The sequence below is a fragment of the Ranitomeya variabilis genome, chromosome 2 (assembly GCF_051348905.1).
Source record: "Ranitomeya variabilis isolate aRanVar5 chromosome 2, aRanVar5.hap1, whole genome shotgun sequence".
NCBI classification, from domain to species: Eukaryota; Metazoa; Chordata; class Amphibia; order Anura; family Dendrobatidae; genus Ranitomeya; species Ranitomeya variabilis.
This window is the reverse complement of record NC_135233.1, coordinates 108,196,722-108,212,732: the sequence shown is the minus strand read 5'-3', so window position 1 is coordinate 108,212,732 and position 16,011 is coordinate 108,196,722. Positions and strand designations below refer to the sequence as shown.

Here is a 16,011-nt window from a genome sequence, read left to right as displayed (position 1 = left end):
GCAGCAAATAACTCTGCCAGCAATATAAAGGCCATAAACATGTACAAAGAAGCAGCAGAGAAAAAGCTACGTACTTACTAAACCCAGCAGGAGGCCAAACGGGGAATAATGCTAGTTCCCAATTTTAACCAGAATGACCCACAGTTCCATTAAAATGTGAAAACTATAAAACCAAAGATGCCACATAAAACATTGCGCTCACATTTGCTTCTAGATGATTTGAGAAACAATAAGACCTTACACTTGTCCTGTGGGCATCACCCAAGCATTCCTGTTCATTAATCCCTGACCCTGGTGTCTGGGCAGAATAATCCCTGTTTAGCATTAGCAGAAGCGACTTCTACTGTGATGGCCAATCTGTCCCCTGCTTTCAGTGCGGCATCCAAACCAGAAGAAAGGCTAGCAGAAATGTAGACTTTTCTCCATAGCAATGTACCTTCTTTAGTGTTCGATACAAGTTGTAGACCACCGGCAAAAGAGAGCAAAAATAAACTCACTAGGTAAGGAGGTTTAAAGTTACAAAAAGCGTTGTGCTATAGATAAAACATCCTCACTAATTACTGAAACAAAGGGGCTTGTTCTGATAAAACAAGAAAAGATAACATTATGGGTCCTGCGATCGCCAGTGGGGGGAGCTAAAGAGCAGAATGTATACAGAGCCTTGTAGTGGTGCATGCAGCCAGAGTGGTATATTTTACACTATATGTGTGATTTTTGTTCACTAGTGGATATACCCTTTATACTCCTGGATAAAACAGATTAACGAATAAATGTATTTTTCTTACTGCATGGTATTAACAAGAGTATTTTTTGATTTTTCATATTTTCAGCACTCCAGCTAATGTGTTGTTATTGCTTTTGAAACAGGAGGATATAAGGTAGACCTCCGTCCAAAAAGACGACAACCTAAGTTGTTTTGGTTTCAGAATGAATAGACTGATCAGATTCTCAGTTGCTCTGTAATTAGAACCTGTATATCAAAAGTGCTCTATTGGCCATTAGGGGAAAACAGAATTCTAATAATGTCCAATAATCATCTATACAAATCTCTACAGATAGTAACACTCACCTAAGCCAACCAGAGAGTAGCTGGGGGTCGGAGAGAACACTTGAGCAGCAAAGTCTTCGAACGTCATCACCTCTCTGTGGTTCTGAATTATTGCTTCAAGGTATAGAGCCCTTTCCTCGTAGCTGGAGTGATTAAGTTAAGGATAAATCAAGGATAGATCAAAATAACAACAAAAAGTTACAATGCACTGAAGAGTTTAGATGGCAATTATAAATTACATAGCGATCTGAAAAAAAATCGAAACAACAAGCCAAACCACAGAACAGTCGAATACTAAAAATTCCATTAAAACACAGTAGTATATTAGACATCAAGTATAAAAAGCCACTTTATACTACATAACTGTGAAATTATTATATTTTCTGAATCTTAGTTTTACATTTTCAAATAAGTCAAACAAAAAAACAAAAACAAAGCGCATCCGACTTTTTTTTTTTTTTTTTTAAGACAAACTATAATTTAGTCAGGTTTTTACATCAAATGCTTGGAGGAAATTAAAAACTATTCTGTTACATAAAAGGTAATATTATATAAGCCTGATTCTATGCAGCCTAAATGGTTTCTGCAGCGGCCAAGTAGCTGACTGATCGGTAAATGCAGCGTACCGCCTCTTGTCTGGGCAGTTTATGTGGCTACAAATTATCAAAGTGCTGCTGCTGTGGTCATTACTGGCTGAACTAGTTAATGAATTAGCTTCCAAACTTGCTTGGAGAGGAGACACACGCCCAAACTCTTTTCTAAGGGGAAGGAATGATGCCATTCACAGCTCATTACAAGCATGCTTATTCTGCTCAGAGCTTGGCTGTTGCCAGGGCTCCACGCTGCACATTGCCACAGCAAGCCTCTGGTCCTGTACACAGCGGGATACAAGGCTTGAGTGGCCGTCTGGCGGGCAAGCACTCTGACACTAAGCTGGCACGTGCTGAAACAGCAGGAGCAGGCTACTGCGTGACAAATTACTGAAAGAGCCCAGCTAAACTTATGTCAGATTGCCACCTGAGCCACAGACCTCTCTGGGCCTGCCATCTTTGTACTATTCATTTGTCACCTTTTTATTCTGCATTCTGCTCAAAAGGTCGGTTTGAGAATGTATCACCTATTAAATACCCCGTGTAATATACAGGACCCCCACTCCAGCCAAGCTAGAGATCTGTATCGAACATCTCTGTACATATGCCTTGTATGTAGCCACCTACTTCACATTTATCCATGTCTATGTATCCATACATCTACCCACCTCATATCCAAGTATCCTACTTGCTGTCTATTTCATCTCTTATATAATGTAGTAACTGAATCTCAAAATACACACATATATACACTGCTCAAAAAATAAAGGGAACACTTAAATAACAGTATATAACTCCAAGAAAATCAAACTTCTGTGAAATCAAACTGTCCACTTAGGAAGCAACACTATTGGACAATCGATTTCACATGCTGTTGTGCAAATGGAATAGACAACAGATGGAAATTATTGGCAATTATCAAGACACACTCAATAAAGGAGTGGTTCTGTAGGTGGTGCAAACATACCACATCTCAGTACCAATGCTTTCTGGCTGATGTTTTGGTCACTTTTGAATGTTGGTTGTGCTTTCACACTCATGGTAGCATGAGACGGACTCTACAACCCACACAAGTGGCTCAGGTAGTGACGCTCATCCAGGATGGCACATCAATGCGAGCTGTGGCAAGGTTTGTGGTGTCTGTCAGCGTAGTGTCCAGAGGCTGGAGGCGCTACCAGGAGACAGGCCAGTACAACAGGAGACGTGGAGGGTTCCATAGGAGGGCAACAACCCAGCAAAAGGATCGCTACCTCAGCCTTTGTGCAAGGAGGAATCCGATTGAACACATCTGGGACATCATGTCTCGCACCATCCACCAACGTCACGTTGCACCACAGACTGTCCAGGAGATGGCGGAAGCTTTAGTCCAGGTCTGGGAGGAGATCACTCAGGAGACCATTCGCCGCCTCATCAGAAGCATGCCCAGGCATTGTAGGGAGATCATTCAGGCACGTGGAGGCCACACACACAACAGAACATAATTTCCTTGTCTTGAGGCATTCCCACTGAAGTTAGACCAGACTGTAATTTGATTTTCCACTTTGATTTTGAGTATCACTCCAAATCCAGACCTCCATGGCATATTAATTTTGATTTACATTGATCATTGTTATGTTTTATTGTTCTCAACACATTCCACTATGCAATTAATAAAGATTTGCAACTGAAATATTTCATTCAGTGATATCTAGGATGTGGTATTTTAGTGTCCCCTTTATTTTTTTGAGCAGTGTATATATATATATATATATATATATATATATATATATATATATATATACACACACATATACACTCACCGGCCACTTTATTAGGTACACCATGCTAGTAACGGGTTGGACCCCCTTTTGCCTTCAGAACTGCCTCAATTCTTCGTGGCATAGATTCAACAAGGTGCTGGAAGCATTCCTCAGAGATTTTGGTCCATATTGGCATGATGGCATCACACAGTTGCCGCAGATTTGTCGGCTGCACATCCCAAAGATGCTCCATACAAGGCAGGATGGATCCATGCTTTCATGTTGTTTACGCCAAATTCTGACCCTACCATCCGAATGTCGCAGCAGAAATCGAGACTCATCAGACCAAGCAACGTTTTTCCAATCTTCTACTGTCCAATTTCGATGAGCTTGTACAAATTGTAGCCTCAGTTTCCTGTTCTTAGCTGAAAGGAGTGGTACCCGGTGTGGTCTTCTGCTGCTGTAGCCCATCTGCCTCAAAGTTCGACGCACTGTGCGTTCAGAGATGCTCTTAGGCCTACCTTGGTTGTAACGGGTGGCGATTTGAGTCACTGTTGCCTTTCTATCAGCTCGAACCAGTCTGCCCATTCTCCTCTGACCTCTGGCATCAACAAGGCATTTCCGCCCACAGAACTGCCGCTCACTGGATTTTTTTTCTTTTTCGGACCATTCTCTGTAAACCCTAGAGATGGTTGTGCGTGAAAATCCCAGTAGATCAGCAGTTTCTGAAATACTCAGACCAGCCCTTCTGGCACCAACAACCATGCCACGTTCAAAGGCACTCAAATCACCTTTCTTCCCCATACTGATGCTCGGTTTGAACTGCAGGAGATTGTCTTGACCATGTCTACATGCCTAAATGCACTGAGTTGCCGCCATGTGATTGGCTGATTAGAAATTAAGTGTTAACAAGAAGTTGGACAGGTGTACCTAATAAAGTGGCCGGTGAGTGTATATGTATATATATATATATATATATATATATATATATATATATATATATACACACACACACACACACACACACACACACACACACACACACACATATGTATAGACACTTCCATATATACAAGGTGGGCCATTTATATGGATACACCTAAATGAAATGGGAATGGTTGGTGATATCAACTTCCTGTTTTGTGGCACATTAGTATATGGGAGGGGGGAAACTTTTCAAGATGGGTGGTGACTAGTGTTGAGTGATACCGTCCGATACTTGAAAGTATCGGTATCGGAAAGTATCGGCCGATACCGGCAAAGTATCGGATCTAATCCGATACCGATACCCGATACCAATACAAGTCAATGGGACTCATGTATCGGACGGTATCCCTGATGGTTCCCAGGGTCTGAAGGAGAGGAAACTCTCCTTCAGGCCCTGGGAACCATATTAATGTGTAAAATAAAGAATTAAAATAAAAAATATTGCTATACTCACCTCTCCGACGCAGCCTGCACCTTACCGAGGGAACCGGCAGCGTTGTTTGCTTAAAATTCGCGCTTTAACATCCTTACGCGAAGTCCCGGCTTGTGATTGGTCGCGCACCGCCCATGTGGCCGGGACGCAACCAATCACAGCAAGCCGTGACGTAATTTCAGGTCCTTCAGGATTTTAAAATTACGTTCCGGCGTTGTGATTGGTTGCGTCGCGGTCACATGGGCGACGCAGCCAATCACAAGCCGTGACGTCACGGGAGGCAGGAGACGCGCGCATTTTAAAATGTGCGCGTCTCCTGCCTCCCGTGACGTCACGGCTTGTGATTGGTTGCGTCGCCCATGTGGCCGGGACGCAACCAATCACAGCAAGCCGTGACGTAATTTCAGGTCCTTCAGGATTTTAAAATTACGTTCCGGCGTTGTGATTGGTTGCGTCGCGGTCACATGGGCGACGCAGCCAATCACAAGCCGTGACGTCACGGGAGGCAGGAGACGCGCGCATTTTAAAATGCGCGCGTCTCCTGCCTCCCGTGACGTCACGGCTTGTGATTGGCTGCGTCGCCCATGTGACCGCGACGCAACCAATCACAACGCCGGAACGTAATTTTAAAATCCTGAAGGACCTGAAATTACGTCACGGCTTGCTGTGATTGGTTGCGTCCCGGCCACATGGGCGGCGCGCGACCAATCACAAGCCGGGACTTCGCGTAAGGATGTTAAAGCGCGAATTTTAAGCAAACAACGCTGCCGGTTCCCTCGGTAAGGTGCAGGCTGCGTCGGAGAGGTGAGTATAGCAATATTTTTTATTTTAATTCTTTATTTTACACATTAATGTTGTTTCGATACCGATACCCGATACCACAAAAGTATCGGATCTCGGTATCGGAATTCCGATACAGCAAATATCGGCCGATACCCGATACTTGCGGTATCGGAATGCTCAACACTAGTGGTGACCATAGAGGCCATTTTGAAGTAGGTCATTTTGGATCCAACTTTATTTTTTTCCAATGGGAAAAGGGTCATGTGACACATCAATCTTATTGAGAATTTCACAAGAAAAACAATGGTGTATCGTCCCAGATGGAAGCCTCTTCTAAATGATGCACAAGAAATCCTGCAAACACTTTGCTGAAGACAAGCAGACTAAAGGTACCTTCACACTAAACGATATCGCTAGCGATCCGTGACGTTGCAGCGTCCTGGATAGCGATATCGTTGTGTTTGACACGCAGCAGCGATCAGGATCCTGCTGTGATATCGCTGGTCGTTGCTGAAAGTCCAGAACTTTATTTGGTCGTCAGACCGGCGTGCATCGTCGTGTTTGACACCAAAAGCAACGATACCAGCGATGTTTTACACTGGTAACCAGGGTAAACATCGGGTTACTAAGCGCAGGGCCGCGCTTAGTAACCCGATGTTTACCCTGGTTACCAGTGTAAAATGTAAAAAAAACAAACTACATACTCACCTTCGCGTCACCCGGCGTCCGCTTCCCACACTGACTGAGCGCCATAAAGTGAAAGTGAAAGTACAGCACAGCGGTGACGTCACCGCTCTGCTGTTAGGGCCGGCGCTCAGTCAGTGCAGGAAGCGGACGCCGGGGGACGCGAATGTAAGTATGTAGTGTTTGGTTTTTTTTACATTTTACGCTGGTAACCAGGGTAAACATTGGGTTACTAAGCGCGGCCCTGCACTTAGTAACCCGATGTTTACCCTGGTTACCCGGGGACCTCGGCATCGTTGGTCGCTGGAGAGCGGTCTGTGTGACAGCTCTCCAGCGATCAAACAGCGACGCTGCAGCGATCGGCATCGTTGTCGCTATCGCTGCAGCGTCGCTTAATGTGAAGGTACCTTAAGGATTACAGGAACCATATCTTGTGGCCTGATGAGACCAAGATAAACTTATTTGATCCAGATGGTGTCAAGCATGTGTGGCGGCAACCAGGTAAGGAGTACAAAGACAAGTGTGTCTTGCCTACAGTCAAGCATGGTGGTGGGAGTGTCATGGTTTGAGGCTGCATGATTGCTGTGGGGAGCGACAGTTAATTGAAGGAACCATGAATGGTAACATGTACTGTGACATACTGAAGCAGAGCATGATCCCCTCTCTTGGGAAACTGGGCCACAGGGAAGTATTAAAAAATGATATTGACCCCAAACACACCTCCAAGACCACCACTGCCTTGCTAAAGAAATATCTACAGACCTAAACCCTATTGAGCATCTATGGGGCATCTTCAAACGTAAGGTAGAGAAGCGCAAGGTCTCTAACATCCACCATCTCAGTGATGTCATCAATAAGAGGATTCCAGTTGCAATCTGTGAAGTGCTAGTGAACTCCATACATAGTAACATAGTATTTAAGGTTGAAGGAAGACTTTAAGTCCATCTAGTTCAGCCCATATCCTGACCTAACATGCCCTAACATGTCGATCCAGAGGAAGGCAAAAAAAAACCCATGTGGCAAAGAGTAATCTCCACATTGGGGAAAAAAATTCCTTCCCGACTCCACATACGGCAATCAAACTAGTTCCCTGGATCAAAGCCCTATCAAAGTATCTAGTATATATAACCTGTAACATTATACTTTTCCAGAAAGGTATCCAGTCCCCTCTTAAATTTTAGTAATGAATCACTCATTACAACATCATACGGCAGAGAGTTCCATAGTCTCACTGCTCTTACAGTAAAGAATCCGCGTCTGTTATTATGCTTAAACCTTCTTTCCTCCAGACGTAGAGGATGCCCCCTTGTCCCTGTCTCAGGTCTATGATTAAAAAGATCATCAGAAAGGTCTTTGTACTGTCCCCTCATATATTTATACATTAACATAAGATCACCCCTTAGCCTTCGTTTTTCCAAACTAAATAGCCCCAAGTGTAATAACCTATCTTGGTATTGCAGACCCCCCAGCCCTCTAATAACCTTGGTCGCTCTTCTCTGCACCTGCTCTAGTTCAGCTATGTCTTTCTTATACACCGGAGACCAGGACTGTGCACAGTATTCTAAGTGTGGTCGCACTAGTGACTTGTATAGAGGTAAAATTATGTTCTCCTCATGAGCATCTATGCCTCTTTTAATGCATCCCATTATTTTATTTGCCTTTGTAGCAGCTGCCTGACACTGGCCACTAAATGTTAGTTTGTCGTCCACCCATACTCCCAGGTCTTTTTCAGTAACAGTGCCCAAGAGAGTAAAGGTTGTACTGGAAAATAATGGTGGCCACACAAAGTATTGATACATTCAGCACAATTTGCCCATTTTCACTTAGGGGTGTACTCACTTTTGTTGCCATTGGTTTAGACATTAATGGCTGTGTGTTGAGTTATTTAGGAGGACACACCAAATATACTCGTTATACAAGCTGCACACTGACTACTTTACATTGTATCAAAGTGTCATATCTGCAGTGTTGTCCCATGAAAAGATAAAATATTTACAAGAATGTGAAGGGTGTACTCACTTTTGTTAGATAGTAATATACATATTCTCTCTTTTCAAATGTATATATCTACCATTCTCATCTACCATGCAGCTCACTACAGTACCTAAAGGCAAGACACTCTGCAGTGTAGTGAGCTGTCCATGGTGCTGAATTAGAGTCCTGATAAAAGAACAGATATTAATGCATTTATTACTTTTATTTGCAAACATAGCATGACACCAATCACACGATCAGGTTCTAAAAAGGGCATTGAGAGAATGGACACTTACCACACACGGCAATGGAGTTATACAAAACAACTGATTCTTTTATAAGCTGCTTAAGCTAAATATTGTTTAAATCCTCACCAGCATCTGCTACTTAGATTTTGCCTTTTTTTTTTTTAAATTAAAAAACCCCCAGCATCATTTATCAATGTGGGTTAGCGGAGCAGTGTGCCTGAATACGTCTGTTTGAAGAAGGAGAACTTTTGTGTGACTGAGCTGCTCATTCAGTGCGTGCAGTCAAAGGAATTCTACGGCGCTCGGGCTCAAAGACAATAATAAAAGTAAATTAAAATGTTTCACTGGAAAAAGAGGGCTTCAAACAGAAAAGCTTTTTATCATCACTAAACGATTCCGAATCCCTCCTCCCCGAATTGACAGACTAGACGAGCACAACATTAACATTCCACTTTTCACATTGCTATGGCCCCCATTTTATTAAAATAATTTACATGTGAACGTTGAATATTCTTCAACACATCAGAAAACAAAGATGACAGGAGAGAGATGACCGAAGGAAAAAAAAAAAAAAAGGACATTAATTGTGAAATGCTAATTTATTCTAATATACACCTGTTCGATGATACGGAAACGGAGACAACAACAAGGGTCGGAAAAATAAAAGAATCAAATTATTTTCTACATTCGAAGGTAAACAATCACTGGGAGGCAGAAAAAGGTCCGTAACAAAGCTGCACTCCAGTATTTCAAAGGTCCGGAGTCTAAAAGGAAACTAATGAAGATTATAAATTAGCTGACATTCCAATAATTTATACAGGCGGTTCTATTACATAGGTCAGTCGGTTTCTAGTTTGCCTAACCACTAGACTGTGATATCTAGCTATATGGACCATGGACAGAGAAAGCATCTGTCTTACAACTCATGCATGCATGCCCTTATGCTTATATAGCCCAGCTTCATTCCTGAAGCTCTGGGATCTTGGACTCCAGCTTAGCTACAATGCCTACAGGGAGTCTGTGGTCGTCTTAGACATCCCCCAGCCTCATGATTAGTCCAGGATGCTACTTTTTCCCTCCCTCTGTAGTTCTGCCTTCTGATTGGTTGCGATGTATAAACACATATCTATCACAGGCACTCCAGGAAATCAGTACACTGAGAACAAATTTCTATTACAGTCATTGAAAGAATGATTATAAAGTACAGATTACTGACCACCAGTGAGAAAATGATCATCAGTTCACTGCCACACAGAGTAACGAGGCTTAGAAGGGGTTGTCTATGGTATGGATGAAATATGAGGATTATTTTTCGAGGCTTTTTCTGATCACCAAAGTGAAAAAGCAACTACAAAGGTCTACTGATTTTCATACAATGCTGCAGGAAAAAAAGAACTATTCAGCCAGTTCTTAGAGGTTTCTATCGAGAACTTTTGCAAATAGATAGGTTATGTACATCTCTGACACCACTGGTAGGTACGTTTCTTTTAAAGTTAATCTAAGGTAGTGGGATATGATTAGCTACATAATACAACATTTATATGTGCTAATAAAAGTTGTTTTTTTTCCATTGCACTTAGGGGGCAAGTAGATCTTTTAAAAGGCGTATCCACCATTTCGGACACTCCTCTGCTGGACAGAGAGGACCACCATAAAGAGTTGCACTAGGGCGCAACGATCGTGTTCGCAGAGGGTGTAACCAAAGTGATGTAGCAGGGGGGTGCCAATATCAGCACCTATTTCACTTGGATATGCATCCTCAGATGCTGTCCACTGAGCTGGCTATGGAAGAGGAGGCTGCATGTCGTGAGAGTGAGGGGGAGGTATGAAGAATTTTTTAAAAAAAATTGTTGGACAAGAGTGGCAAAATGTGGAACATTATAACATGAAAGGACTCAAAATGGGGGACATTATTTCTGGAAGGGGCCCAGGATGAAGGACATTATACCAGGAAGGGGCCCAGGATGGGAGACATTACTACATGGGGGTAAACATGTCTTTATAGGATCTAAAAGGCTACAAAAGCCCATACATATGACCAACATGTAGTTGTGGGGCCAAGTCAAATTTTTCACCGGTGCCCATTGGACTCACGTTAGGCTACTGGTGGCACTTGTTATTCTATGCCCAGCCAGTCTGTAATTCCACTGTTAGCCTGCAGCAGCAGAGGTATAAGAAAAAAAGATGCCCTATAATGCTGTATTTATAGGATGGATATTGACATTCTATTGGGTGGAAAAACACCATATAGCTTTATATGTATTATATAGCTTTATATAGAGCACACTATATGAACAGGGAAATGCTAGCAACAAGAAATATATACATGCTACAAACAAGTTCCCAGAATTCACGATAAAGACTAATTTTAAAGGCTCAATAACTGGTGGCTGAAGAAGTAAAGTTTCTGTATGGTTATATGCATGACATCCTGAAGATTTGTAATCCTATACTTTCATATTAAGGCTCCTGAATTTCCAAAAATTTAGGGGATTTTTCAGAAACACCAGAAACGTCAATCATACAATTGTGGTTACAAATGGAAAAGAATGGCTGACAAAGCTAATCCCAATGGCCAAAGATGTAACACTGGAGAAATAAAGTAAGCAATATACAAAAGTGTACTGTACTGTGATTCTCCAGAATCTCTCAATAATAGACATAAAATAATCAACTGGAGTTAATGGAAAGGTTCTAAAAACAGAAAGAGAAGGACTGACTTGAAATTAGGAAGGACGGTGCACACCCGACAGCCTAGGACTGGATGGTACACACCCGACAGCCTAGGACTGGATGGTGCACACTCGACAGCCTAGGACTGGATGGTGCACACTCGACAGCCTAGGACTGGATGGTGCACACTCGACAGCCTAGGACTGGATGGTACACACCCGACAGCCTAGGACTGGATGGTGCACACCAGACAGCCTAGGACTGGATGGTGCAAACCAGACAGCCTAGAACTGGATGGTGCACACTCGACAGCCTAGGACTGGATGGTGCACACTCGACAGCCTAGGACTGGATGGTGCACACTCGACAGCCTAGGACTGGATGGTGCACACTCGACAGCCTAGGACTGGATGGTGCACACTCGACAGCCTAGGACTGGATGGTGCACACTCGACAGCCTAGGACTGGATGGTGCACACTCGACAGCCTAGGACTGGATGGTGCACACTCGACAGCCTAGGACTGGATGGTGCACACTCGACAGCCTAGGACTGGATGGTGCACACTCGACAGCCTAGGACTGGATGGTGCACACTCGACAGCCTAGGACTGGATGGTGCACACTCGACAGCCTAGGACTGGATGGTACAAACTCGACAGCCTAGGACTGGATGGTACACACTCGACAGCGTATGACTTTTCAGTGAAATAGTTTACACATCTTCTAAATACGACAAATTCAAGTTCATGCTCTAATTAGGATTACAGGGTTTTTTTCTTTTAGAATGACCTAAAACATGAATTTAGTGCACTTCTACCTAACAAATGATCACTGCAGCTGCAGAAAATGTGATAATTAATTAGTTCTTTCTCCGGCTCACAGACAAGACAGCAGCAGGTACATATAGGAGCAATTTTGCTAGTTAGCAACAATGGAGAAAGTCTACAGGAAATCTGTCTGCCCGACCTGTGAAAAACAAACGGTGATACGCTATATACAAGGACACTATCCAGTACAAACCATGCTACAAAAGCAAAAATCAGGTAATAAAAAGTAGTCAAGGGAAGAATCACTAATATATAGACAGATAATATAAGTGACGACTCAATTAAAGGGTCACATTTCAGAAAATGACAGGGGTTAAGTACCCAAACTCAGCCCTGACATTTTTTCTCTCCGAAAATTGCCGCTACTGCTATACTCAAGGTGATGGATATTGCCTTGACTTTAATCTACCCCTTCAACCCATCTGATCTCCTTCCAGAAACTGTGCAGACTCCTAATATTAGATGACAGTAAAGACTTCACCATGGAGCAGATGGGCACTGGCTGATGACATTTACCATGGCACGGCCATCCTGCCCACTCCATTCTGCTGTGCCAGGGAATGAGGCCAGAATATTAATTTATGGGCACTATATGTTAGCAAACACTGGGACATTAATAAAATATGTCCTAACAATCATCGCACCATCATGGAATATGCGACCATGGCTGATTAAGTCATCTCATTCCAATGTTTGTCATTTTTATTGTACATAAAAAACCCTCTGATTTTCATCACTGTGCGTTGGATCAGATTTTCATTAATCTTTGGTCAGCATGCCAGTTTTCACTGATAAAAAATAAAAATGCAAATTTTCTCCGATTACAATGTTAATCACAGACAGCACATGGACTGTACACAGATGCATGTCTGTGATTTTTATGGACCTGCAGACATACTTCGACCCTTGACATGCATTAAAAATGATCATGTCTCTGTGATTTTTCACAGACCACTCGGTCTGCAAACAGACATGTGAACAACCACATATAATGTTACAGCTGGAAGGGACCTTCAGGGTCATCGTGTCCAACCCCCTGCTCAATGCTGGAGTCACTAAACCATCTCAGACAGATGTCTGTCCAGCCTGTATTTAAAGACTTCCATTGAAGGAGAACTCACCACCTCTCGTGGCAGCTCACTGTCAAAATGTTTTTTCTAACATCTAATCTGTATCTTCTCCCTTTCATACTATCCATGAAAATCCCATATAGGACATCAACGTGACTGATAAGTTAAGAAGATCCCACGGTATGCTTACACCACCAATAATATTATGGTGGAAATACAATCAATACTATAAAGTGTGTATCATTGGTATTATGATAGATCTGGAGATGTCTTAGAAATCCTCATGTCTAAATGTAGGTTGCAAGTGCACCAAATCTTGGTGTCCTGGAAGGCAGGGTAATTTAGAGGTCTCGGCAGCCCTCCTGATGAAAAACTGTGACAAACTGTTATTATACTAATGGAAATAAATTAACTAAATAGCCGTACCATTATTTACTATGGCAAATAATAATGGCACCAGATGACGCGATCAAAGGATTCGCGAACATGTTAAATAAATGCCTACGGTCAACAGATAATGAATTCAGGCAAGATGAGCATTTAGGAATCAGTCCATTTATTAGATTAGAAAGTTTTTAAAAATAAGACGTCATATGAAGAAGTGGCAGCTCTCAGAAGCTCTGAATTTCTCATTGGTTATGAAAATGTGAATTTTCTCTTTAAATGCCATAAAAATGGAAAAAACAAGAAAAACAGAGGTGAACCTTACATGAACTCTCTGTAATGCATTGTGTTCACTCATTCAATTCATCTAAAGACAAGTCAAAAACACTGAGTATGGACATTAAAAGAAAAACATCTTCAAGTCTGATTGACTCATAAAAAACATTGCCAAAGGATAATTAGCCATTAGATGGTGCAATTAAGAAAAGTATTTTATTAAAAGCCCAAAGAAAAGCCACTAATACAATGTCATCAAGCTTTTCTTTTCTGAGTAGCAATGACAATCATTTTTAATATGTTAACCTTGGTTCCCCAAAAGTCAAGGTAAGCTTTCTGCATTAGTATGATTGCGTCGCAACTTAAAAGTTCAAGGTAAAGGGTGATCTAGTGACCATCTCAAAAGGTCTGAAATTACTGGAAGTTTATCAGCGACTTTGTTTCTGGGAGGAAAACAATGAAGCTGCATCATAGTAATGCTGTTAATATTTTTGTGACTAGCAAATAACATAACTACCCAAATGAGAAAGAAATGAAATACTAAGGTCACGATTCATCAGGGCTCTGGAGTTGGTAAGCCAAACCTCCGACTCCTCAATTTCCATGACACCGACTCCACCAAAATGGGCTCCGACTCAGACTCCACAGACCTGCGATTCATCAAGCAGTTCTTGCCAGAACCCTGTCGTAAAACTGCTTGAAAGGTTGCAAAACTTGTGTAACTTAAAAGTTGCACAAAAACGTTGCAACTTTTGCCGTTTTAAGTCAAGGCTCGCCCAGCTCTGCATACTACTGGAAAAATGGATGAAGTTCTGACAGGGCATGACTAAGAGCACCCAACATATCCATCCTAACTTAAGCCACAAGAAAATTACAACAGAAATGTTTCCCACTGCCCGGCTGGCGTACATGGAAATCCATTAAGAAGCGAATGCCTCTTAATGAATGTGGCGCATCTTATTCCAGCGCTCATCATTAAGATTGACGTAGTAATCATCATCTTAATGAATCAATGTTTATATCTGCAGTTGAAGGTTGCGGCCATGACCTGGACTTCTCAACAAGAACGCTTTCACACCTTATTTTCCAGTGTTCATCTTTGGTAAACGTCACAAGGTTTTCACGATGCTGGTCCAAGATGGATGCCATTGTATAGGAGTATAGTGGTTCTTGTGTCCCTTGAGCAAGTTATACTTTTTCTTACTGGATGCTTTGATATTTCATACAGTAATGGAGAGGCATAACAACATATACCAACCTAGGGAAGGCCATAAGGACATTGTAATGGCCTCGATCGGGTCAACGTCAAGTTACGGAATCTGTTTCTGCAATGCCGATTAAATTCTATGGCAGTAATGGAAACATCTGCATTTGACTGTATTGCACTTCTTGATGCACTTATGTCTAGACTTAACTTCCCCAGCATGAAAAGCTTACAAGGAAATAACGTATAGATTGCCCTATTTCGTAATAAGTTACCTTTATTCAAATCACACCGTATACAAACGGTCTATTCTGCATCTAACTACATCATCTAATAATTCTAATGATTGCTGTTGATCACTTATTGCTGTAGTATAATCCTGCCAACATATAATCACGTGCGCAAAGTCCTGTTTATTGGTAATGATTCCAGAGACTTACGCTTATGGTACAAACTGGCTCGCCAAACTAATGCAAAACTATTCAGTATTTTCCTATTTGTCTTATCTACTTATAAAATGCAAAAAATACAGTGATGGTATCTCAAGAAGATACATATGGAATTCTAAGAAAGCTCTTTAAAGCACCCGTGAACGCTACAAAGTATTCTTGATTCAGTTTGAGCATCTCTGAAAATGAAGTAGAAAGACGATGCAGGGCTAGGAGCAATCAATGGTTGAATGCGATCCATTTTCTCATTTTGTCTGAAAAGCCTCATATAAAGCTTAAGTCACTTTCTCTATCAAGTAAGACGGCTGTGCGTGCTTTCTGTGTGAAATTCTCAAGCCTGTAACACAAATGACCACATTACCAGCGCATGCTGCCGAACAGCTGGGTCTCACATAGTAGCTCTCAAATCAAAACTCCAGGGTCAACAGCACAGAATCCAATAGAAATAACAGGGAGCAGGCAATGGAAACTCAATAATCAATTACTGGATATTCAGTACAAGAAGAGCTGACCTTTTAAATGACGGATCAAGCAAGAAGGTAGTATATTCATTGTGCCATATAATTCACAGTAATAGACATGGACAAGAGGTCTTCGGAGACTTCGAAAGACTGTCTGTACATAGCTGTATTTAGAGTGAC

General features: G+C 42.1%; 1 protein-coding gene across 3 annotated transcripts in view; it reads right to left on the bottom strand.

Moving 5' to 3' along the window:
* RALGAPA2 (Ral GTPase activating protein catalytic subunit alpha 2) overlaps positions 1-16,011 on the bottom strand; it is a 331,873-nt gene that overhangs the window by 27,417 nt on the left and 288,445 nt on the right. For all 3 annotated transcript variants that reach the window (XM_077282789.1, XM_077282788.1, XM_077282790.1), the window contains one exon: positions 1,070-1,191. In XM_077282789.1, the coding sequence (XP_077138904.1) occupies positions 1,070-1,191 (122 nt within the window). The remainder of the gene's footprint in view (positions 1-1,069; positions 1,192-16,011) is intronic.